Source organism: Oryctolagus cuniculus, chromosome 6, assembly GCF_051225735.1.
Source record: "Oryctolagus cuniculus isolate XC-2025 breed Fujian yellow rabbit chromosome 6, ASM5122573v1, whole genome shotgun sequence".
Taxonomy (NCBI): domain Eukaryota; kingdom Metazoa; phylum Chordata; class Mammalia; order Lagomorpha; family Leporidae; genus Oryctolagus; species Oryctolagus cuniculus.
This window is the reverse complement of record NC_142872.1, coordinates 165987657-166013029: the sequence shown is the minus strand read 5'-3', so window position 1 is coordinate 166013029 and position 25373 is coordinate 165987657. Positions and strand designations below refer to the sequence as shown.

Below are 25373 nucleotides of genomic sequence, written 5' to 3'. Positions count from 1 at the left end.
CCCCAGCCCTTAGCCGCGGCCTCCGGGCTGTATCGGAGACGGCGCCGGCACTCGCACCCCGACGCTCGGCTCTGGGATGCCCGCTCGGCTCTGGGATGCGAGGGGCGCCGGAGGGGTCGGCGGGAGGCCAGGAGAAAGGGCGGGCCCAGGGAGCAGCAGCCGCCCCCGCGCTCCGCGTCACCGTCCTCCCCGCCCCTCGCCTCCCTCGCGCGCTTCCGCCCCGACCTCCCACAAACCCCGGCGCGGATCGCGGCCCGGGGCCAGCCTCCGCGCACGCGCGGTAGCAGCGCCGGCGCCGCCGCCTGCCGGGAGCTCCAGTGCTGAGGCGGGGAAGCGGCTGTAGAGGCTGCCCGGACCCGCTGTCCGCCAGGCCGTTGGCTCCCGCTCCGGGCCCGGGGCCACCGGCTGTGTAAGTGCAACCCGGGGGGCTCCCGGCCTGGGGGTCCGGGCCGGCAGCGGGAGGGCGGTGTGTCCGGCTGCGGGGCTCGCCCAGCCCACACCTGGCCGGGTCCGCCCGCCCCGCGGGGCCAGCTCGCGCTTGCCTCAGGCCCCGTTCCCTTTGCCTCGCGCCCTGTGTGCACCTGTCAAGGCCGTGCCCACACCTGCCCCGGGCCCCGCACGGCCTGGGCTCTCTGGTCCGAGGCGGTCGTACCCTTTCCGCTCTTCCGCCTCCTGGCGCTCTGCGGCCGCCGGCTTCTTCCCGGGACAGCCTGCAGCGCCGACGCCCCCTGCCCGCCGACCCCGCGCGGGGGGCCCGGGGTCCCAGCCGCTGCCGCTGCCCGGAGGCTCCTTCGCGCCTTTCGTGTGCTGGCCTGGCGGTGGCCACTAGCGGCCCCGGGCCTTCAGTGTCCACCGCGAGTCGTCCCGCTGAGGTCGCGTCCACAGCGCACCCTGTGCGCGTAGACGCGGGGAACGCGGAGTTTCCGCTCGTTAGGGTGCGCTGTGCGCTCTCTCAGCGTCCGCTCACGGCGACGGGCTGGAGATGCGAAACTCAGCCGTTGGAACGCACTTTAAACCCGGCACCGTCCTTTAGTATTATTTTTAAAAGTAGGTTCGTGCACTGACTGCTGGCAGACCTGAGGAATCAGAATCGCTGGGCGTGAGCCTGGGAGATCTGTGTTCTTCCTTAAATGTTTATTTGATGGGAAAGGCAGAGTTCAGTCCCCTGGAAGCGGGAGGCGGAACCCAGTCCAGGTCTCCCAGGGGCGTGGCAGGAGCCGGCACCAGCTGCTACAGCAGGACGCTGGACGGGGGAAGCCGAGCCAGGCCCTGGGATACGGGAGGTGGGAATCTCCCGTTGTGTCTTACCTGCTGTGCCGTACACCTGCTGATGCTTTGAGAAGTGCGCTGGGGCTCAGTGGGTGCCGCATCCCATATGGGTGCCAGTTCGAGTCCCGGCTGCTCCACTTCCGATCCAGCTCTCTGCTGTGGCCTGGGAAAGCAGTAGAAGATGGCCCAAGTCCTTGGGCCCCTGCGCCCGCGTGGGAGACCCGGAAGAAGCTCCTGGCACCTGGCTTTGGATCAGCTCAGCCGTTTGGGGAGTGAACCAGTGGAAGGAAGACCTCTCTCTCTGTGTGTGTCTGTGTCTACTTCTCCCTGTAACTCTTTCTTTCAAATAAATAAAATCTTAAAAAAAAAAAAAAAGTGGGCTATAGCTTCTCCCCATGCAGGCCACTGTGGTGAACATGGAGTTGGGGCACCAGGAGCATGATTTGCAGATGGCAAGGTTTTATTCTATGTGTTTAAATTATTATTTTAAAGATTTCATTTATTTGAAAGAGTGACAGATTTTTCTATCTGCTGGTTTGCTCCCCAAAGGGCTTTAACAGCTGTGGCTGGGCCAGGCGGAAGCTGGGAGCCAGGAGCTCCATCTGGGTCTCCCGCAGGGGTGACAGGGACCCAAGTCCTTCAGCCATCAGCGCTGCCTCCCGTGGTGCCCTTAGCAGGAGGCTGGATTGGAAGTAGTGGGTAGCAGGCAGGGTCCGTGGACCAGGCAGCTGGTGTGGGACGCGCACCTCCCATCGGCGGCTTAACTCCCTGTGCTACTCGGCTGCCCCTGTTTGCTTTTTGAATTGTGTGGCTGACGAATAGTGTAGAGGAAAAAGTAGGTGTCAGGAAATGATGGCGTTCAGCTATCCTGATGTCCACTGTCCACAGTGTCCAGTTCAGTGGCCTCAGTCCACTGAGTGGCCATTGCCCTCCCAGAGCACACTCGTCACCCCGGGAGAGGCTCTGCACCGTGAGCGGTCATGGCCGTCCTGGTGGCCACCGGCTGACTTCCTGTCTATGGGCTTGCGCGTTCATGCCGCTGTGCGTTCGTGGAGCCACGCAGCGCGCGTCTGTGTGTCTGGCTCCCTTCACGCAGTGGCCTGTGTTCAGGCTCCCTCCGTGGTGGGAGGTGCCTCCGCGCTCTGCTCCTTTTGCTGGCCGAGCGCTGTTCCGTCGCGTGGAGATAGTACTGCGTGTCTGTTTAGCCTGCTGGACATCTGCTTTTCCCACTTCCTGGTTATTGTGAACAATGCTGTTGTGGTATTCACGTTCCAGTTTCTGGAGTGGACACAAGGTCTTTTTTTTTTTTTAAAGATGTATTTATTTCAAAGTCAGAGTTACACAGAGAGAGGAGAGGCAGAGAGAGAGAGACAGAGAGAGAGAGGGAGAGAGGTCTTCCATCCACTGGTTCACTCCCCAGTTGGCAGCAATGGCCAGAGCTGTGCTGATCTGAAGCCAGGAGCTTCCTTCGTGTCTCCCATGCGGGTGCAGGGCCCAAGGACTTGAGTCATCCTCCACTGCTTTCCCAGGCCACAGCAGAGAACTGGATCGGTAGTGGAGCAGCCGGGTCTCAAACCAGCGCCCACGTGGGATGCCGGCGCTTCAGGCCAGGGCGTTAATCCAGTGCACCACAGCATAGCCCCCACGTGGTCTTGAGTAGGACTCAGGAGTAGGACTGCTGGCTCTCCGTGTTTAACGTTTTGAGGCACTACTAGGTTGAAGAAACACACTTCTTACGTTGTAAGGTTTGCACAGCCTTCCCCTCATCCGCAGGGTTCAGCTTCCAGGGGTGCCTGAAGCCATGGCTAGTGCATGTCCTGTGTGTTCTGCCATGTGTATGAGCCTGTGACAAAGCTCAGTGCCATGGCTAGTGCATGTCCTGTGTGTTCTGCTATGTGTATGAGCCTGTGACAAAGCTCAGTTGCTAAATGAAGCTCAACAAGAGAGTAACAATAACCGACAGTGAAATACGACAGTCACAGTGCGGAAACTGCCAGCAGTTCTGCTTAGCACTCGGAGTTATCAGTAAGTGAATTAAGGGTTCCCTGAGCACGCACCACTGTGGCTGCTTGGATAACCGAGACCTCAAACACTGCGGCATCCCTGTAGTTGCTCCCACAGCAAGACAGCTGTGCAGTGGCTCACCGAGTGCTGCTCCGGCCTTCCTCACTGCTCAGCAGCGTGTAATTGAAAACTTACAGATGGTTTATTTCTGGAGCTTCCCAGGTGTTATTCGTGGACCGCGGTTGACCATAGGTAATGGAAACGGTGGAGAGTGCCCCCCAGAGCTAAGGGGGGCTCTTGGGGTGGTTTCTTGGCAGACACAAAAGCGGTATCAGGTTCTCTCTAGAGTGGCAATTGGTTGCTGAGGCTGCTGTGGGCGGGGCCTGGGGCCCGTGGTGCTTGTTTGTTGGGGTGTCTGTGGTGTCAGTGTGGCATGACTCCCAAGGAGCCCGGGCAGGTGTGTGGAGCTTGTTTGTACAGCGTTGGATACACAGCATGAATCTGGAGTGACAGTTCCCAAGAGGGTGGCTCTGGTTCTCGGTGGCCTCTGCCTGTGGCCGTCGGGTCTCCCATGTGCCATGGGTGTGACCCTCTCCAGTTTCTCAGTGCCTCTGGAGAACTGGAGGGGTCATTGGCGTTTCATAAGTCAGCGAGATCCCAGTGGCTGGAGGGCTGACAGCTGAGGGTCCGTTTTTATTTTTGCCGAGACAGGATGCTCAGAAAATGGCCATCTTCCCCTCTCACCATCTTTTTGTGAAAGTATAACATTTTTTAAAGAATATTTATGTGAAAGGCAGGGTTACAGAGAGAGAGGGAGAGGAGGGACACAGAGAGAGAGCTCTTCCATCCACTGGTTCACTCCCCAAATGGCTGCAGCGGCTGGAGGTGTGTGGGCCAGGCTGAAGCCAGGAGCCAGGAGCGTCTGGGTCTCCCATGCGGTGCAGGGCCCAAGCGCTTGGCCCGTCTGCTGCCTTCCTAGGTGCATTAGCAGGGAGCTGCTTGGGAAGTAGAGCAGCCGGGACATGAACTGGCGCCCACGTAGGATGCCGGCATCAAGGTGAGGCTTAACCTGCTGTGCCACAGCACCAGCCCTGGAGCACAGATGGTTTAACACCAAAACCCAGGAGGTGCATAACCTAAAGGGAGTGGGAGTTCATACTTGTCAACACTTACGACTTGGGGTTAGTTTTACGACAGCTCACTCTCCTTGCTGTCCTCATTTTACTTCAGTTGGGAGACCCTGAGCGTTTCCTGCCCCTGGCTTCAGGCCGAGCTGTGTCTGTGACACACTTGCTGTTTTGCGCCTCTTGGGGCTTTGCGAAGGAGCAGCGTAAACCTCACTGACGGGTGGAGGACAGAGGCTGCCTGGCTGACCGAGCCGGACCATGGGCTCCTTGAAGTCAGACCTTCCTCCTTTCTTACCTCTTGACAAAATTGCGAAGTATTTAATGTATCTAATATATGATATTTGTGCATGCAGTACTAGTGTACTTAATATATAATATTTGAAATAAAAACCCTTTTTGACTTATATTTTAAAATATATATTAGTGATATATTCAGTTTTATTTTTTAAAGATTTATTTATTTTAAAGTCAGAGAGAGGGAGTGAACTCTTCCATCCACCGATTCACTCTCCAAATGGCTACAACGGGTTGGTGCTGGGCCACGCTGAAGCCAGGAGCCTGGAACTTTATCCGGGTCTCCCAAGTGGGTGGCAGGGCCCAGGTGCTTGGGCCTTTGTTTGCTCTTTTCCCAGGTGCATTGGCAGGGAGCTGGATCAGAAGTTGAGCAGCCAGGAAGCAAATCGGCACCCCGTTGGAATACTACAATTGCAGGAGGTGGCTTAACCTGCAGCTCCACGATGCTGGCCTCTTACATACATTTTTATTTTTTTGACAGGCAGAGTGGACAGTGAGAGAGAGAGACAGAGAGAAAGGTCTTCCTTTTGCCGTTGGTTCACCCTCCAATGGTCGCTGCGGTGGGCATGCTGCGGCCGGCGCAACACGCTGATCCGAAGGCAGGAGCCAGGTGCTTCTCCTGGTCTCCCATGGGGTGCAGGGCCCAAGTACTTGGGCCATCCTCCACTGCTTTCCCGGGCCACAGCAGAGAGCTGGCCTGGAAGGGGGGCAACCAGGACAGAATCCGGCGCCTCGACCGGCTAGAACCCGGTGTGCCGGCGCCGCAGGTGGAGGATTAGCCTATTGAGCCGTGGTGCTGGCCACATGTGGTTGGTTTTTTTTTTTTTTTTTTTTTTTTTTTTTTTTTTTTTACAGGCAGAGTGGACAGTGAGATAGATACAGAGAGGTCTTCCTTTGCTGTTGGTTCACCCTCCAATGGCTGCCGCGGCTGGTGCGCTGCGGCCGGTGCACTGCGCTGATCTGAAGGCAGGAGCCAGGTGCTTCTCCTGGTCTCCCATGGGGTGCAGGGCCCAAGGACTTGGGCCATCCTCCACTGCACTCCCGGGCCGTAGCAGAGAGCTGGCCTGGAAGAGGGGCAACTGGGACAGAATCCGGTACCCCGACCGGGACTAGAACCCGGTGTGCCGGCGCCGCTAGGCGGAGGATTAGCCTATTGAGCCACAGCGCCAGCCTTACATATGGTTTTAAGAACAGCAAAACAGATGCCCCTGTAGCTACCAGCCAGCTGACGAAACAGCACAGTGGTGCTTCTGAGGCTTGCTGTTTGCTTCTCGCCCTGCATTCCTCCTTGCCCTCTGGGTACCACCATCCACATTTATTTTTCTCTTGTGGCTCTACCACGTGTGTAGGTGTCCCTGAACAATGCACTGAGCGAGCTGTTTGCTGCTGGAGTGTGTGTGTTCATCTGCAACTTGCTTTATTTGCCCTTGGCCAACCTGCTTCTGAGTGTGGCTGTACGTTGTTTGTCCGCCTGTTAAGAGATCATAGTGTATTTGGTCCAGTCTCTGCCAGTGGGCGTTTGAGGGCCCCCAAGCTTGCTTCTGTGAGCCGGTTTCTAGTTCCTGCTGTCTGTACACCAGCCTTCCTCTAGGAGGGCATGGCTAGGCCTGGGGAGCACATGTGCCCACCTTTACCACATGCCGCGTTGGTTTCCAAGCTGAGTCCACCTGTCAGAAGGATTCCCTTTGATCTACATCTCTGCAGACACTTGCTGCCTCCCCTACGTAACAGACGTTGCCTGTCATCACAGTATTAGTCACAGAAGCCAAAAAGTAGGAGCTATGCAGGGCCGCGTGATAATGAATGAGCAGAGCACACACAAGCAGTGTCATTCAACCCTGGCCCGTGCCACGGTGTGGAAGAACCTTGAGTGCAAAGAGCAGTCGCAGAGGGACAGGAGCTGTGTGGTCCACTTAGGCCACCACCTAGTGTAGCGAGAGGCTGAGGGAGGGAGGCTGGGGGCGTGGCCAGCTGATGTCCAGCAGGTGCAGGGACGAGATCGAGTTCTGGAGATGGGTGGTGGTGGGGTTGCACAGTGGTGTGAGTGCGCTCAGTGCCACGGAACAGACACTGGCAGGGTGTGGTTTGTATATGACATGGTTTGGCTGTGGCCACGGTGGCTTTGAAGTGAGGCAGCTTCCTGTGCGGGTTGTGGCCGTCCGTGTCGTCTTCCAAGACGTCTGCTAGAGTGCTTTGCCCACAGCCCAGCTGGGTTGTGTGTCTTTTCCTTACTGATCGTCCGTCGTCCCCGACTGTTTATCCGGAGCCCGGCTCTTCCTGCCGCTCTGCAGTGGCAACTCTGCGGGAATTCAAAGTTCCTTTCCTGTGTGGGTCCAGCCCCGGGCCTGATTTTGTGAGTGGGTCTGCTTACCCCTGGGTCAGTGCTGTGATGCCTGCCCCCTTTTGTCTGCTACCTAGCTGCTTTAAATTTCACTAGTGCGACCTTGTGTGTGTGAGTTGCAAGCATGTAAATGCCAGAGATCAGATCTGGGCCACTCAGGTCCTGGCACGGAATAGCCACGTGCTGGAATCAGAGAGCACCATGGAGAAGCCTGGAATTTTCATGATGCCTTGAAAAGATCTCAGTCACAGGCAACAACTTTGAATTCAGATGTCACAACGGCCAGCGGGCCAGCCCCTCAGCGGTTTTGAGCACTGACGCTGCACTGCCCCTGGCTAGGTGGTGGGAGCTCTCTGCAGGAGCTGAATGCTGAGTCTGGGAGGTGGACTTAGTGGCAGTGTGGGGTAAGAGCTGTGAGAGCCGGGCGTGGAATCCCAAGGGCCCTGGCTCCTCAGCTCGCCGTCCGGGTGGTGCGGTTAGAATCTCTGCGCCCAGAGTGGCCCCGGGCGGTCATTCTGCTGCTCTCAAACCTCGCCTTCTCTCTGGCAGGGACTTCACCATGAGCGTCCCTGACTACATGCAGTGCGCGGAGGACCACCAGACCCTGCTCGTGGTGGTCCAGCCCGTGGGCATCGTCTCCGAGGAGAACTTCTTCAGGATCTACAGGAGGATCTCGTCCGTGAGTCAGGTCAGCGTGCGGGACTCCCAGCGCGTGCTCTACATCCGCTATCGGCACCACTACCCGCCCGAGAACAACGAGTGGGGCGACTTCCAGACCCACCGCAAAGCGGTCGGCCTCATCACCATCACCGACTGCTTCTCAGCCAAGGACTGGCCGCAGACCTTCGAGAAGTTCCACGTGCAGAAGGAGATCTATGGCTCCACGCTGTACGACTCCCGGCTCTTTGTCTTCGGGCTGCAGGGGGAGGTGGCTGAGCAGCCACGCACCGACGTGGCCTTCTACCCCAGCTACGAGGCCTGCGAGAGCGTGGAGAAGAGGATCGAGGACTTCATCGAGTCGCTCTTCATTGTCCTTGAGTCCAAGCGGCTGGATAGAGCCACCGACAAGTCTGGGGACAAGATCCCCCTCCTCTGCGTCCCCTTTGAGAAAAAGGACTTTGTGGGGCTGGACACAGACAGCAGGTAAGTTGACCCGAGGCCCAGGCTCCCCGCTGTGTGGGCGGCTTCCTTAGGTCAGAGGCATGAGCAGGTGGCAGACTTCGCAGTGAAGAGTGGAGAGTGGTGTCTGCTGGTTCAGATGTGGACTACAAGTGGGAACAGCCCTTCAGGGTTTGTGCGTGCGCCTGCTCCCTGAGGGACTCCCTGAGGCGGCTGTCTGTGCTCTAGCCATGGCCACGCTCAGGGAGAGCAGGGGAGAAGGGGCTCCTGCTTGCTGGAGCTCCCCCGTGACCACTGTGGCTAGATCTGGGCTGGCTGAAGTTGAGAGTAAGAAAACTCAATCTAGCCGCCAGGAACCCGGTAACTAGGGTCTTCACAGCTGTTTGCCAGGGTCTGCACTAGCAGGAAGCTGGGGTCAGGAGCCGGAGCTGGGAATTGAACCCAGGCACCTGATGTCGGATTCTTAGCCGGCATCTTTGCTGCTAGCCGTTGCCTGCCCCGGCCTCTGGCATTTGAGCATCAGGACCCAGACCAGTCTGAGTCGAGATGTGTTCTGAATGCACGCCAGATTTTGAGACTCACCATTGAGAAGGGAGTGTAGACCACCTCACTAACATGTAAAAATGTTAGTACTTTATACATATTAGGTTAAATAAAACACGTTGAAGTCAATGTCAGCTATCGTCGTTTACTTTTTAACATGTGGGAGCTGGGGACGCACCTGTGCTTACGTGACCTGCGTCTGTTTCTGCTGGGTGCCGCTGCCCCACTGTGGCTTGAACCCCAGTGTTCAGCCTTGTTGCTGTGCCTTGTGCAGAATACGCTGTGTGGTCCGCGCCGGCACTCTGCCCATGCCAGGTCCACAGGTGTCATCGTGTTAGGACTCCTAAGGACGTCCCTTTGGTGATGAGGGCACTTTAAGCTATTCATGCAAAAGTGAATTAAAAGATCGGTTTATTTTGGTGCAAAAAATTTGGGTTCCATGTGGGTTTTTTCATAATACACATTTTCCGTGAACTTTTTGGAATGTCCTCAGACATGTGCAAAGCAGGTGTGTGGTCTCTGTGGGCCACGGTACGTTGAACGGAGCAGGGCAGGGGCCCCACCTGCTGGGCTGTGAGGTCAGACGTGGCTCCGCAGCAGGCCTGCAAAGGGCGCTGCTCGGCTGCTTGCCTTGCTGCCACCGCTTCACTGCACGAGAGAGACACTGGCCACTAGTGAACACTTGCTCCCCTTTCAAGGGCTGTGCCACTCAGCAGCTTTATGGTCTCAGGCGTGGCCTGGCAATGGAGCCTCCCTTCCCCGTGTACATCTCCCATGACGGGCAGTGAGGATGCAATGGCGTCACGGGCCTGCCCTGCCAGAGAGTCATGGAACTGAGAAGAAATAGGCCAAGTCCATCCCTGGGGGTGGCAGGCACAAAGCAGCCCCAGTCACACCTGAGTCCTACCCTCCCCTGAGTGTGTGCAGACATTGGCTTAAGGGTAGAGAAAGGTGTAGCATCTCCCTGTCCACCAACCTGGGACCTACATGGGTACCTCCATTTGACACACACTCAGGTAGGTTTTGAAACCTACCTGTCAGGTACCGCGTGGCGTTGCTGACACCGCCCCTGCTCTGACTGCAGAGCCTGGGGCCTCCCCGCTCACCTCCATGTGGCTGTTGGGCCACGCGGCCCTGCAGTGGCTACCCCTTGCACAGAGGAGCTGTAGCAGGTGCACTGCCCTGGGCTTTGCTGTGTTTCTCTGTCCCCACAGCAGCTGCAGGAAGGGCAGGGAGCAGCCTGTCCCCACTTCTCAGGGCCGAGGTAATAGCAGACAGGTGTGTACATGAGCTCTGCGCCAGAGGCTCCATGGGCAGCGAGTGAGGCTGCCCTCACAGCCCGTGATGCTCCCTGCTCGACTGCCATGGAAACTTGGAGTGACTTGATGGCGTCGGTGCAGGGAATCAAACACCTTCCCTGTTCCCCACGTGCTCTGGTCTTCATGGCTTAGGAACAAAGCTTTCTCCCGCCTGCGCCTCCTGGCCGCGAGAGTGAGAGAATGCTCAGCCCAAAGCAGGAGGCGTCTGTGGCCGCAGGAAGTGCAGCGTCGGTTGGGCCGGCTGGGGTTCTAGACTTGCCAGTAGCCCCTGGTGTGGCGTCCTTGCCAGAACCTGTCAGTCCTCATCCGTGTAGTGTGCAGTTGGTAAAGGCACTTCTGTTCTGGTGTGTTTCTAATTTCTGCTTGTTCCTTTTTCTTTTCCTTTTTCTTTTCTTTCTTTCTTTTCTTTTTTTTTGTCTACCGTTACCGCCCTGTGAGTGTGTTGTTGGGTCTGAAAAGGTAGGCTGAGAATGGTTTGCATCAACCTTAGCTAGATTGCCCGGTGCTGCCTCCCCGTAGCCCTCCTCGCTTCAAAACAGACACTTTCCGCTGCCTAAATCCATCCATCAGCCGGGGAACCCTGCAGTGTTGTAACTCTGGCTTTCCGAGCACCTAACCCGTGCTGTTTGATCCCGGTTGACCGACTTGCTCGGGGGACTTGGTGGGGCCCTCATTCATCCTGGTTCCTCCGGAGGCAGCAGACTGCCACAGAGGGACTTGTCAGGGAGACTCTGAGGCTGTAGCGCCCTGCTGGACCTGAAGCTTGTCGGCGTCCCTCCCGGGCATGTGAGTCTTGGCTGTGGCTGCTGGATGTGCATGACCGTGCCAGGCACCTGGCCCAGGTGTGTGCTGGGGGCAGGGTAGCTGCAGGCGGGGGCTGGCACTGCTCGGCTGTTCTTTTGCTGTCGCCTTGAGCATGCAACTGTTTTCTGTTTCCTTTGCCTCGGCCACTTTCCCCTCAAAGCGGGGAGAGGCTGTGGTAGAACCCACGCCAGCCTTTTGCCCCCTCGGTGAAGGCCAGTGCTCTTTCCCTACGTCGCTGAGAGAGCCGGCCCTCTCCTAAGAAACGAGTTCACTCAGATCTCATGGACACCATGGTGTCTGGAACCCACCGCTGGTTTCCTCTCTGCCTCAGCCAGCCAGCGCTAGAGAGCTAGCTAGGTGGTTCACCTGCAGCGGGCGAGAGAGAGCCCGGGCTGCCTTGGTCAGGGCTGATGCCCGCCCCGTGCCACTGGTCGAGAACCCTGACACCCGCAGGACAGTCCTTGGCTGACCTGTCTCTCCCCACCACCCGTGTTTTCGTTCTACCGTAGGGAAAGCTTTGTGCCACTGGCGCCAGTGTGAGCCCAGCTCTTTAAAGCTCTGGTGCAGTGGAACCTTTGCGTCCTTGGTTTACTTGGTCTCAGTTGAGGGAGGCCTTCTGAAAGATCTGCTCACGGTCTAGGGAGGGGCAAACAGACACGAGGGTAGCGAGCCCAGGAGCTGGAAATGCAGGTAGAGACCCTCCTGCTCCTCCCTGGAGCCCGGGGTCCGTGTGAGGGCAGCCTGGCTGGGCGTCCCTTCTCTCCTCCTCGCTCCTGGCAGGCTCGTCATTCAGGTCGTCATCACCCAGGAGCCCTGCGCATATCAAACCCTCCCAGGATCAGACCGTGGAGAACCCTGACACCTCTCCTCCCGTCCTGGGTTGTCTTAGGGGCCCCTGAATGACAGACAAGTGCCTTTCCCAAGTGACCTGCTCAGGAGAGGCCTGCAGTGCCGTACCCTGGGGGGAAACTCAGCCCGTGTCCACTGGGTGCCTGCTGTGTGCTGGGCTAAGCTGTGGGACCAAGTTGAGGTGTACTTTTTTTGTTTTAATATTTACTTATCTGAAAGGCAGAGTGACAGGCAGAGAGAGAAGAGAGAATCTTCCATCCACTAGTTCACTCCTCAGATGGTTGCAACTGCCAGAGCTGGGCCAATCTGAACCCAGGAGCTTCTTCCTGGTCTCCCGTGCAGGGGCAGGGGCCCAAGGACTTTGGCCAGCTTCTACTTGCTTTCCCTGGCCATAGCAGAGAGCTGGATTGGAAGTGGAGCAGTCGGGACTCCAACTGGTGCCCAGATGGGATGCCCGCACTGCAGATGGAGGCCTAGCCTACTGTGCCACAGCACTGGCCCCTGGATATTATTCTGAGGGGTGTGGAGCTTTTAGAGCAGCTCCCATTTATCCTGCAGGCGCTGGGGTCGGGGCTGCCAAGAAAGCAGTCTGGAGGGAGTGATGCATTTCAGTCACCGCCTGTGGCAGGGTGGAGGGCGCCAGCCTGTGCAGGAGCAGGGTTGAGTGGGCGTGGGGAGAGTCGGGCTGTCCCTGAAGGAGGGGTGGGGCTCCCAGTGGGGTGGAAGGCAGATTGGGTGGGATTCCGGTGGGGGAGGACCTGAGAAGGACTGCTGGGTGGTCAGGGTCGTCTCTCCCCTGAGTAGCCTTGCAGAGGCAGATGTCCATCTGAGTGGGAGGTGCTGTGTCGCGCGGAGACTGGGACTGGGAAGGGGAGGACAGTCTGTCCCCAGTGGGTTGGTGTGGACCAGGCAGGGAGTAGCATGAGGCTGCAAGGCTCAGAGGTGCAGGGCCTGCATGCCGGGCACCAGTCAGCCACCTGGTCACATGCAGGCCGGTTCCCTAGGCCAGGAAGCACTCAGAGAAGCCAGGTCAGCAGCCCAGAGCCACGCAGCTGGCGTGTGGGGGAGCAGGGTCCAGATCCGGGCACGTTTTCTCTGCTGATGGCACTGTGGTCCTCACGGCAGTCTGGGAGCCTTCAGGGAGAGCTCCCGGGAGTGCTGCAGCTTCCCACAGTTTCTTTGCATAGCAATTGGCTTTTGGACTGGAAGACCAAGCTCTTGTTTTCCACGAGCCACGTAGAGTATGTAAGTGTCCTTTGTTTGGTCAGGCGTCGTGAACGTCACACAGCCTGTGCGTGTAACTGAACTTTGATCAGGTCCAGTGCAGTGGAAGGACACTCCGAGCGCCTCCTGTGAGTGTGCTGGATGCCACGTTCAAGTGCATCCAACAATTGTGTCGTCTTAATTCCATTATCTGCTTCTAAAGTTATCTTTTGTTATTTGAGAGGCAGAGAGCGAGCTCCCGTGTCTGTCATCCCTCTCAAGATGTCTGGAGTGAGCAGGACTGGGCCAGGCTGAAGCCAGAGCTGGAGCCTTAGTCTGAGTCTCCCGCGTGGGCAGCAGGAGCACAAGCCCTTGAGCCGTCGCCATGGCCTCCACAGGGTGTGTGCTGGCAGGAAGCTGGAGTCTGGAGCTGGGCACTGAACCCGGATCCTCCGATTTGGGTCGTAGCATCTTAGCTGCTGGGATAAGGGCCTGCCCCTGTTACCCATCTCTTGGCATGTCAGAGGATTACAGCGGAATTGCTTGCAATCTAGGGACTGTTCGGTCTTGGGGTATACTGTACTCTGAGAGCTGTGCTTGATTTTATGTACATCTAAGGTAAGAATTTTGTTTGTAGGTGTTTGGAGATTTCTACCAACTATTAGGGTTCATTTTATTTTTATTTATTTTTTTGACAGGCAGAGTGGACAGTGAGAAAGAGAGACAGAGAGAAAGGTCTTCCTTTGCCTTTGGTTCACCCTCCAATGGCCGCTGCGGACGGCGCACTGCGCTGATCCAATGGCAGGAGCCAGGTACTTATCCTGGTCTCCCATGGGGTGCAGGGCCCAAGCACTTGGGCCATCCTCCACTGCACTCCCGGGCCGTAGCAGAGAGCTGGCCTGGAAGAGGGGCAACCGGGACAGAATCTGGCGCCCCGACTGGGACTAGAACCCGGTGTGCTGGCGCCGCAAGGCGGAGGATTAGCCTAGTGAGCCGTGGCGCTGGCCGGGTTCATTTTATTTTTATATGATTAAAAATATTTATTGAATCATGTGAACTTAATACAAAAGACAGTATTGGGGCCAGCACTGTGGTACAGCGTATTAAGCTGCCACCTGCTGTGCTGGCATTCCCAGAGAGGCCAGGTTCAAGACCCAGCTGTTCCACTTCTGATCCAGTTCCCTGCTAATGTGCCTAGGAAGGCAGCAGAAGATAGCCAAGTCATTGGGCCTCTGCCACCCATTTGGGAGACCCTGATAAAGTTCCTGGCTCCTGGTTCTACCTGGCTCAGCCCTGGCCATTGCAGCCATCTGAGGAGTGAGCCAAAGGATGGCAGATTTGTCTGCCTCTTACCCTCTCTCTAATTCTGCCTTTCAAATAAATAAATACATCTTAAAAAAAAAAGAAAAACAGTATTTGTCTTTTGTGTTTTAAGATTTATTGTTTGAAAGGCAGAGTTAGAGAGAGAGACACAGAGAGTGAGCAAGTGAGACCTGTGCACTGGTTCACTCCCCCAGTGGCTGCAACATTCAGAGCTGGGCTGATCTGAAGCCAGGAGCCAGGCGCTTCCTCCAGGTCTCCCATGTGGGTGCAGGGCCCCAAGCACTTGGGCCATCTTCTGTTGCCTTTCCAGGTGCATTAGCAGGGAGCTGAATCGGAAGTGGAACAGCCAGAACTCAAACCAGTGCTCCGGTGTGGGTTGCCAGTATTGTGAGTGGTGGCTTAACCCGCTGTATCCCAATACCAGTCTCATGTCTGTACTTTTTGTTTTTCAAAAACACCTGGCTGTGTTGCTTGATACCAGGTGTGCACTTCTGTGAAGTTCTTGTGGAGAGGTCAGGATTTACTTTTTTAAAAAGTTTATTAATTTGAGAGACAGAGTTACAGACAGAGGGAGAGACAGAGAGAGGTTTTTCCACCCGCTGGTTCACTCCATAAGTGGCTGCAGTGGCCAGAACTGGACCGATCCGAAGCCAGGAGCCAGGAGCTTCTTCCGGGTATCCCTTAGGAGTGCAGGGTCCAAGGACTTGGGCCATCTTCCAGTGCTTTCCAAGGCCATTATTTGCAGGGAGCTGGATTGGAAGTGGAGCAGCTGAGAATTGAACGGGAACACATATGGGATGCTGGCGCTGTAGGTGGAGGCTTAACATGCTGCCCCACAGTGCTGGCCCGGGATTTACCTTTTGGGAGGAGTCAAGGCAGGACGGGTCAAAGCCAACGTTTGTGTGAAGTCTGTAAAATCTGAGCGAATGCTAGTGTCTGTGAGCTGCCCCACGGCAGAGCCGGCAGTCTTGTCCCTGGAGGGGTGAGTGTTGGTTCCGGTGTGAAGGAGATAGCACAGCACGGAGGTTTCTGTGAGCTGAGGTCGTGTCTTCTCCTCCCCGGAATAAGTGGACAGGGCAGGACTCTGCAGGTCACGGGTCTCGCTTCTGTCATTTGTAGCAGGTGGCGGCAGAGAACCTCTGCACAGGGAGAGCTTCTTAGTGGCTGGACTGCTCCTTTCTCTCCCTAACAGATCCAGTGGCATAGGACACGTAGGTGAGAGTCCGCGACGTGGCACCTGGACTATGGTGTTCCCTCTTCTCCTCTCTGTCTTCTTCTCAGGTGCCCTGGAGAGGTCCTGTGTTAATGCAGGGGGTAGACAGATAGTCATTATCTGGGTAGTGACTGCCGTGCTATTGGGAGGCCCAGCCGAGAGCTAAAGCCTGTTTTCAGGGGACACTTCCTGGCGCAGAAGGGCTCTGTGTTGGGTCCTGAAGTCAGAGTGAGAGTCGGGCAGATGCAGGGGCAGCCTGGCTGGGAGGCTGGTGGAGCCTGCTGTGCACCAGCCAGGGTACAAGTCTTGTTTGCCAGTGCCAAGTGCTCTGCTAATAATACACAGCATCTCCCTCTATACATGAAATAATAATAGGCTCGGAGCTAAGAAAGTGGAAGATAATTGATTCTTTAAAAAGCTGGAGCAAACTTCCTTGGGCTAATGCTGTGGTTGGAAAATCTGGAGAGGAAGCCCTGACTCCGGCATTGTCTCCCTGAAATCCCAGGTCCCGGGAACCTGCTTTGCCTTTATGAATCCCTCGGCAGCATGTCCTTGAAGCCAGCCCTGCTCCTGCCCAAGCGATGGCTAAGAGCTGTTGCTGGCTTTCGGTGGCAGAGCCCAGAGCTGCCTCGTGAGCGCTTTCCGGCGGTGGGCGAACGGCGTGGTGCTTAGCCCGCGGCCGTGCCTGGGGTGGGAGTTGTGTGGCGAGCGTGATGCACTCCTGTCCCATCTTACCTTGCAGGCATTATAAGAAGCGGTGCCAGGGGCGCATGCGGAAGCACGTGGGGGACCTGTGCCTGCAGGCCGGGATGCTGCAGGATGCCTTGGTGCACTACCACATGGCCGTGGAGCTGCTGCGCTCCGTCAACGACTTCCTGTGGCTTGGAGGTGAGGGTCAGGGGAGGGCATGTCCCAGCTGTTACTGGAAACCAGAGACGAGAGAGGGAAGCGGAGGTGAAGGACTGTCTGGCACCACCTCCATCCTCCTCTGCTGCCCTTCGGCCTGGACCTCCCTCCACTCCTGGGCTTCCTTCTTCCAACGTTCTGAGCACAACGTGCCCTCTCTCTGCTCAGAATCCACTCCCGTGGCCTTCACCTCTCCCACTCACTCCTCCATCAGATGACGCGTGCACGGCAAGTGTGCCGTGTGCCTACAGTGGAAGATCATTCAGCCATGGACGTGAACGGCAGCCTGACTGCTACAGCCACACAAACCTGCCAGCCAGTGCTAGGTGACAGAGGCCAGACGCAGAAGGCCGCCTGCCGCGGGATTTCATTTGTAGGAAATGTCCAAGGCAGGGGACTCTGTTTCAGGAGCTGGATGTGACTGTTAATGGACGTGTGGTTTCTTTGTGGGGTGGTGAGAATGTTCTGAAACATTTGCATGCCCTCATGAACCTGCTAGAAATGGCTGAATTGTATACTTCAAGTGTAGTGTGTGAATTTTATCTCGATTTTTAAAATTAGAAAAAGAAAAGCAGAAAATCTCCTTGCAAGATGCCTCTGGCGTCCCCAGGCCGTCAGGAGTGCCTGGCGCTGACTCTGGGCGCCGGGACTGCTTGTTGATGTGTGTTTTCCCTTCAGAGGCTGTGTCGGTGGGAGTGGGAGGCGTGAATGGTGTCGCCGCCTCTGGGTGTGCCCATTGTCCAGCAATGGAGTGTGTCCCACGGCCTGCTAAGCCAGTGCCGGGGCAGCAGGACTGAAAGCTGTCTGCTGCTTGTGGCGAGCCAAGTCAGAGGGAGGTCCTGCAGTAAGTTCTGAGGTGGTGCTAGAGAGCGTGTGGAGCGCAGGAAACACTGGAGACTCCGGTCTCGTGGTGTGGTGGACGGTGTGGGGCGTGTTCTGGCCCTGCCTTGCTGGGATGACTGTGTGGCAGCTCAGTCCAGGCTGCGTTCTGCTCCTTGGCTCTGCAGCTGCAGAATCTGGCATGGAATCTGCCGCACGGTGCGTGTCAGAGGCTGCGTGAGTGAGTGAATGAGGAGGCTGCCCTGTTCGCCCGTGCGCTCAGCTCCTCAGGGAAACCTCGAGTGTCGTGAGAGGCTTCCGCGTTGCCAGGCCTGACGTGGGCCTGCGAGAGACAGGCGGCAACTTCCTGTTTGCAGCAAAACTGGTTAAATCTGGGTTTGATCTTTGTTTTTTGGGGACAATTGGCATTTCCAAATGTGTGCCTGTCTGAGTCCTTCTTAGCTAATGAGAGCCACGTTACTAACTGTGCTGTTTCTCCCCACGCCAGCTGCCCTGGAAGGACTGTGCTCAGCTTCTGTCATCTCGCACTATCCTGGCGGAACCGGTGGTAAGACCGGAGCCCGAAGGCTCCTTGGTAGCTCCCTTCCCGCGGAAGCAGCCAACAGACACCGGCCAGGTGAGCCCTCCCTCCCCGGCCTGGCCCCATGCGGCCTTCCCAGGAAGCGCAGGGAAGTCGCCTTCCCTCTGAGTGAGGCCTGAGCAATGTTTAAGTAAAGCACATGCTCTTTTGAGTCTGCAATCTCGCACGAGCCGTTTTCTGGGCTTTGTCCAGGGCTTTTATTGGTCGTAGGGCGCTCTGTTAGTGGGTCTCAGGATGGGCTGACTGCTGCAAGACTCACACGCAGTTTTCTGGCAGAAAGGGCTGGAGGTTCTGTGTCCGGGCTGCCTTTGCCATTTCCACGCCTTGGGTGAAGCCAGTCCCAGAGGTCGGTTCACACAGCTAATTTGGGGCTGGGGGCCGTGTCTGATTTTAGCGGTTGATGAAGTTAGGGTTGATTTGCTCAGGTTTGTCAGTATCAGTGAAGGGAGGTTTGAGGGAGCACACCCCTCAATGCTGAATGAACTTGAACCTTAACTACCTTAATGGATGACCTTGCCTTTGAATGGTTTATTGGGTTGCACAGGTCGCAAAGACAGGCAGGCAAGGCTGGACATGGAAGTGGTAGCTCTGTTTTGGTTCATGAGATTTTATTTTAGACATTTCTCCCTCCCCTAATAAGAAGAAAAGTCACTTGTGTGCACTGGGTGGGGTGAGGCCTGCCTGTTTCTTTTTCCCAGAGTTGTGTCACTCCCCGATCATCAGCAAAGCATGCAGAGACCGCCTGTGGGAAGCGGTCACCGTGGCGGCACAGGTGCTTGGGTCGAGTCCGGGTGCGTGCCAGGTGCAGCTGCTTAGGGGAAGCTACAGTGAGGCCTGGAGGGGTGTGCACTGCTCTCCAGCAGAACGTTCCCCCCGCAGCAGGGGTGACGCTGAGTCTGAAGGCTCGGAACAGGAACGTACGCGCCCGTCTCCAGTGCTTGGCTCGGCCGGGATGCACGCTGCGGTGGCCGCCGCCTGGGTGGAGTCCTTGTTGCTGGACTCGCAGTCCCTGAGGTGGGCATGGGCGCTTGGAGCTGCACCGCACTGGCCCTGCTAGTCGGCTCTGTGCTGAAGCCGCCAGCACAGAGAGGTGGAGGCAGCTCCGATTTCTTTTCAGAGAAAGTCTTCCATGCACTGCACCAGTGCCTTTTGCTGGTGGTCTCTTGTCTTCCCTGTGCGGCTTCGAGAGTTGTGAGCACGTGGAGCCCGTCCTACCGCTGTGAGGGGTCAGGCCAGGAACCCCGAGGGCAGCATTTTGTTCCCCTGTCTGTCTGCAGCAGAGAAGTGTCGTGATTTAGCTTTGCACGGGGTGGCAGTCGGGGGAGTTTCCTGCCGTGGAGACAGCCTGTGGGGACGAGCGCTGCAGGCCACAAGGCTTCCAGGGACCCTCTGAGGTCCTTCGAGGTCCTTCAAGGTCCTTCGAGGCTGGTGTTCAGATCCAGGAGCTGGCCCAGTCTCCTGGACAAACACGTTTCCTGCCTTGGCTAGGAAGCTCAGGGTTGCTTAGCTTCTGCTGGGAGCCTCATCCCACGTGCGGGCTGTCTGGGATGAGAACCAGGCGAGCGGCTGATGGAGCCTCCTCCCTGCGGTTTCATGAAGTGAGCGTCTCAGGTTCCCTTCTCCGCAACAAGACGGCAGAAGAAGTGCAGATGTCAGTTTCCTTATCTGTGAAATGGGACCATGGGAGTCTCTGCCCCCAGCCTTGTGGTTAAAGTTGGACATAAGCCCCAGAACACCGCCACCCGGTGCATGGACAGTCGGCGGCTGTGAGCGCCAGCCTGCTGTTGTGGGCCATCGGATCCTGACTTCAGGGTGCCATCGAGAGGCTGCAGGTCCCGGGTCCAGATTTCGTAGCTTTTAGGCAGATTTCCTCTCGTAAAGGGGAATTGCTTCTCTTCTAAAATGGAATTCTTCCTTTAAAAACAGTGTTCTGCAGTCCTTGTTTCTCTCCCTCTCCCTCCTCTCCCTCTCCTTCTCCCTCTCTCTCTCTGTCTCCTTCTCCCTCTCTCCCTCGCACTCTCCCCTCTCCCCTTTCCCCTCTCCCTCGTCTCTCTTTTAACTCTGTTGATATTCAGAGGTTGGGACCACTGGTTCTTCATTCTGAATACTTCCATGTGGAACTGCGAGTCCATGATTAGTGGGCGACACCTAGTTTATTTAAAAATTGATGGTGTACACGCCATCAGTGAGGAAATGCTCGCTTTGTACCTGTTTTTGTACGTGGTCATTTCTACTCTGTGGTCTGTCCGGACACACTGACAGCAGTCCCCGTCAGTGATCCTAGCGGCCGTGAAAGGCCTAGGCTCCTTCAGAGGCCCGGCTATGGGCACTTTCTCCGCCTCCCTTTCCGGGGTTTGGGGCAGGTGTCAGCGCCTGCGTGTTGCAGGGGAGGCGCTGGGGACAGGTAACCTGCCCCAAGTCACTTGTCTGAAGCCGGCCAGGTTGAGGCTGAGCGTGTGTTTACAGTCCCCACAGTGTGCAGCCTCCCTTGGGTCGTGGCCTCCCTTGGGTCGTGGCCTGAAACCCAGGGAGTCTGCAAGTGACACACTGTGGCGGTCTGAGGCCTCAGCAGCAGAGGTGTTGTCCAGAGCAGGGGACAGATGGCCAGCGCCCCAGGCTGTGCCTTTTCACAGATGTCTTATTCCCAGCCAACAGCCTGAAAATCCTGGGCTTCTGTGTTCTTTGTAGGCTCTAGAAGCAACATAATAAAAATGATTACAGTGCGAAAATTGCTAATGACTTATGACTTGTTTTTCTCCAGCGAAGCTTCTTAAGGGAAAAAGTTGTTTTTAGCATGGATGGGAAGATTAAGTTACTGAATTTCGAGAAAGGTAAAGGTCAACTCTGTTTTCTTCCCTGATAATGAACGTAGACGTTCTGTGTGACTCGGGACTCCTTAGCCCTGTGTGTGTGGCCGCTACGTTTCCTCAGTTGTGAAGTTAGGGTGACGTTACTTTCCCTGCGAGGCTGTGAGCGTGGGAAATCAGGGATGCAGAGCACCTGGCAAAGCTCCGTAAGCATCAGCTGTAGTAATTATGACACAGATGGGCTACAGGCATCTGTGGTAAAACAGTTCATTGGAGAGGGAGAGAGAGAAAGAGACGGAGAGAGAGTTAAGTCTTCCATCAGCTAGTTCACTCCCTAAATACCTGTAACAGTCAGGACCAGGGCAGGCTGAAGTCCGGAGCCTAGAACATAATCCAGGTCTCCCTCACACACGGCAGGGACCCAAGTACTTGCTGCCTGTCAGGGATCACATTAGCAGGAAGCTGGAATCCAGAGCGGGCAGGGACTCGAACCAGGCACTCCGCCATGGCGTGTGGGTGTCCCCAGCAGCGTCCTGGCTGCGAGGCCAGCGTGTGTGCCAGAAGCAGCAGTTCTGGACAGTGGAGCTGGTGGTTTATTTCTGTGCGTGTTCAGTGTACACACACGTATGGTAAGTGTGCACAGGGATTACACGGAGAAGGAGTCAGTTTTTAAAATGCAGCCTGAAGTTTTGATGACATTGGTGTGATTTTTGGTAAGATAGGCAATAGCTCAGCCACCTCAGGCGGAAAACGCAAAGATTATTTGTTTGGACTGTGTGTTTCTACAGCGGTAACTTCATATTGCCACAGAATCGTCCAGCAGCACCTTAAATGACAAGGATTTTGTCATTCAGAAGTTGACCTGAGCCATCCAGTTTAGTAAAATTGATATTGTGCCATTTTCACAGAATAGGACAATCTCTTTTGTGACTGAAGAAAATTTTGATGTTTCTCATATCCCTTGATAGTTAAAGAAATTGTTGTTGCTTTGACACTTGTCTTTTCTCCTTTGTGGAGGGATTGAAAGACGATGTTGGGGACACCATGCTATCTTTTTTTTTTTTTTAAGATTTATTTATTGGGACCGGTGCTGTGGCATAGCAGGTAAAGCTGCTGCCTGCAGTGCTGGCATCCCATATGCGTGCCAGTTTGAATCCTGGCTGCTCCACTTCCAAACCAGCTCCCTGCTATGGCCTGGGAATGCAGAGAAGATGGCCCAAGTCCTTGGTCCCCTGCATCCTCATGGGAGACCTGGAAGAAGCTCCTGGCTCCTGCCTTTGGATCAGTGCAGCTCTGGCCATTGTGGTTGTCTGGGGAGTGAACCAGTGGATGGAAGACCTCTCTCTGTCTCTGTGTCTCTCTCTCTTTCTGCCTCTGTAACTCTGCCTTTCAAATAATTTTTTTAAAAGATTTATTTATTTATTTGAAAGGCAGAGCTAGAGAGAGGGAGGGAGGAAGGGAGAAAGAGAGAGAGAAAGAGAGAGAGAGAGAGAGATCAGTCGATCTTCTGTCTGCTGGCTCACTCACCAAATGGTGGCAATGGTGGGGGCTGTGCCAGGTGGAAGCCGGAAGCCTGGAAGATCTGAATCTCATGTAGGTGCTGGGGGTGCAAGCACTTGGGCCTTCTTCCACTGCCTTCGCTAGCTCATTAGCAGAAAGCGGGATCAGAAGTGGAGCAGCCAGGACTTGAACTGGTGCTCCTATGGGATGTTGACATCACAGGCAGCAGCATTTTAATCTGGTATGCCTCAACGTGGCCCCAATCATGCTGTCTTAATGTAAAACAAACATTCGGGTCTCACTAGGTTGTATCATTTGTGGCCACCGGTCCTCTGAGAGGTGCTTTCCAAGGCTCTAAAGCTGTCCACTGTGTGAAGTGACTTCGGTAATAACAGGGTCGGGGGGAGGAGCTGGTCGGTGTGGTACAGGATGCAGACACCACTGTGTGAGGTGACTTCGGTAATAACAGGGTCGGGGGGAGGAGCTGGTCGGTGTGGTACAGGATGCAGACACCAGCGGGAGCTGTGCCACTGCTTGGTGGAAGGACAGAGTCCCTGGGCTCAGCCTGCACCTGTGGGACACAGAGGCTGGGTCAGGTGCCTGCGTCTTCCCTGTTCTGAGATGGGTTTCCGTGCGAGGCGTTATGTTTTTCAGATTAATTACGGAGTACTACTGCCTTCCTCCAAAGCAGAGTTTAGGATAGCTAAGCTTTCTGCTACGGTCTCTGAGCATCCTATTAAAAAAGCCCCACTGATCATCTTATTAGGCAGGCAGTTTATTTTGTTGCCATCTTTTTCAGCAGTGTGGGGAGGCCTTTTTGGCCATAGGTGGCACTGTTGCACCTGTTTCTTGCTGAAGTTTTAATTTTCCTGTTTATGAAAGACTTAAACAAGGTTCCTTTAATTTGATTTCTTTATTTGATGCTTCAGAATAGCACCATGTCTGTTATGTATGGGCACCTGGGAAAGTATTCCAATTCTGTCTTGTTTTTGCTCTGTCATCCCAGCGTGAACATTTCAGACATGCTGGGTGAACTGTGGGGAAATCAGAGTTTCTTCCAAAATAGAAACCAGGCAGCCGTGATTTCATAAGGGGGATGCAGACAGTCTGTGGAGCCTTCCCAGCTGAGTTCTGAAACACCGTGGTGTGAGTGCAAGGAGGGGGCAGAGCCCAGTTCAGCTGACTTGTGTCTGAACGCAGACCCTCCACCACGCCCATGGGCTCAGGGCCTTCCCAGAGGTCTCCTCTTCACCGGTGCAGCTGTGGGGGTGAGTGTGCGGGCAGCGTGCTCAGCCCAGTGGCTGTTTCATAAAGGGTCTCGTAGCCAGTCGCAGCGACCATGTACAAAGCCACTATCTTGTCATGTTTGGCAGTTAATAGGGAACTCAAAAGGGAGACATGGCTTTCAGAAGAATGGCCCCGTGCAGAAGCGATGAGCCACTGGATGGGTCAGTAGTCCCTGTGGCTGTAGCTGAGTGGCGTGCTGGGCACACAGCCATAGAGGGTAACTCCTAGCTGGTGTGTGTGTGGGCCCAAGAACGACCCCTGCTTTTCTCCACCAGTCCACAGAGAGGTGAGACTGACAGGTGGGGAGGCAGAGAATCCAACTGCCAGCTTTGTTGGTGATGAGGCGTCATCGTCCTGAACCTCAGGGAGGCAGCAGAGTGTGACTCCGAAGGCCGTGTCCCACATCTGGGCCTGCAGATGTCCACGGAGGGAGGGAGGATGCAGGGCCTGCAGATGTCCATGGAGGGAGGAAGGGAGGGAGGGAGGGAGGAGGCAGGGCCCGCAGATGTCCATGGAGGGAGGAAGGGAGGGAGGGAGGGAGGGGGGAGGCAGGGCCTGCAGATGTCCATGGAGGGAGGAAGGGAGGGAGGGAGGGGGGAGGCAGGGCCTGCAGATGTCCATGGAGGGAGGAAGGGAGGGAGGGAGGGGGGAGGCAGGGCCTGCAGATGTCCATGGAGGGAGGAAGGGAGGGAGGGAGGGGGGAGGCAGGGCCTGCAGATGCCCACGGAGGGAGGGAGGAAGGGAGGGAGGGAGGAGGAAGGGCCCGCAGATGTCCACGGAGGGAGGGAGGGAGGGAGGGAGGGAGGAGGCAGGGCCCGCAGATGTCCACGGAGGGAGGGAGGGAGGGAGGGAGGGAGGGGGGAGGCAGGGCCTGCAGATGCCTACGGAGGGAGGAAGGGAGGGAGGGAGGGGGTAGGCAGGGCCTGCAGATGCCTACGGAGGGAGGAAGGGAGGGAGGGAGGGAGGAGGCAGGGCCCGCAGATGTCCACGGAGGGAGGGAGGGAGGGAGGGAGGGAGGGAGGGGGGAGGCAGGGCCTGCAGATGCCTACGGAGGGAGGAAGGGAGGGAGGGAGGGGTTAGGCAGGGCCTGCAGATGCCTACGGAGGGAGGAAGGGAGGGAGGGGGGAGGCAGGGCCCGCAGATGCCCACGGAGGGAGGGAGGGAGGGGGGTTGCTATTCAGTGGAAAGCACCTGTTTTTTGTGTTGGTGGTGGCTTCCAGAGTGCAGTGCTGTGTAGTCTGCATTTAAAAATAGAGACTGTTACACACAGACCAGCTGCTCACCAGCGCCGCCCTCAGGAGACTGCTGGCTGGAGTGAGCCGTTTGAGCACTGATGCGTTTCTTGGGCCACCCCTGTTTGATTCTTGCAAACATGTTTACCAGTGATGATTGCTCACCATAAACGGGACTCTTGGAACCGGGACCACCTGGAGGGGCGCAGTCGCACCGTTCAGTAGGTGGCCAAGGCTTTCCAAGGCTTCCTGATGATGATAAAGCCGTCCTATATTTCCAGCTATCTGTGAGGCTGCGGTTTAGAAGTTGGAAAGCCGTAGCTCTATGAGGGGCCCAGCGGTTCAGCGTGCGCGGGCACGCGTGTGCGCGTGAGATGGGCTGACTTCAGTGCTAAGCTCACGCAGCCTTCTGGCACTGCGTCTCCCTTTCCAGGTGCTGACTTGAATCTGCACACATAGTATTCCTTGTCCCTTGGCTCATTTGTGGGAGTAGGAAATCCTCATACTCACGTACGAAGAGTCGGGAGGCTGAGCTTGGAGAGCGGGAAGGGGGCACTGCCCAGCGTGTCCAGGAGCTGAGCCCTAGTGTTTTCTTTTTATTTATATTTTTGTTCTGAAGCAAGAGGCGTATTGTTACCCAGAATTGCTTTTCCGATCAGATGCAAGTGTCTCAAGGCTGTGTGAATTATGAAATGTGTTTTAGCAGTTATCTTTGAAAGCAGTTTTGTTTTCCAAATAAAAGACCATAATCTGTTCTTTCTTCCAGGGGCACAGGAAGTTCTCATTGATCCAGGTACACAATCTATGTGCTTA

General features: G+C 56.1%; 1 protein-coding gene across 4 annotated transcripts in view; it reads left to right on the top strand.

The window, feature by feature from the left end:
- The first annotated feature begins 223 nt into the window (after positions 1-223).
- TRAPPC9 (trafficking protein particle complex subunit 9) overlaps positions 224-25373 on the top strand; it is a 564887-nt gene continuing 539737 nt past the window's right edge. Inside the window, exons 1-6 of one of the 4 annotated variants that reach the window (XM_089335767.1) lie at positions 224-409; positions 7585-8178; positions 10455-10475; positions 16151-16296; positions 17642-17770; positions 25327-25353. In XM_089335767.1, coding sequence (XP_089191893.1) covers positions 7595-8178; positions 10455-10475; positions 16151-16296; positions 17642-17770; positions 25327-25353 — 907 coding nt within the window. In that variant the 5' untranslated portion in view covers positions 224-409; positions 7585-7594. Of the gene's footprint in view, positions 410-3219; positions 3295-7584; positions 8179-10454; positions 10476-16150; positions 16297-17641; positions 17771-25326; positions 25354-25373 lie in introns of those variants that run through there. The other 3 variants (XM_089335765.1, XM_089335766.1, XM_070075538.2) reach the window with 3 other exon arrangements.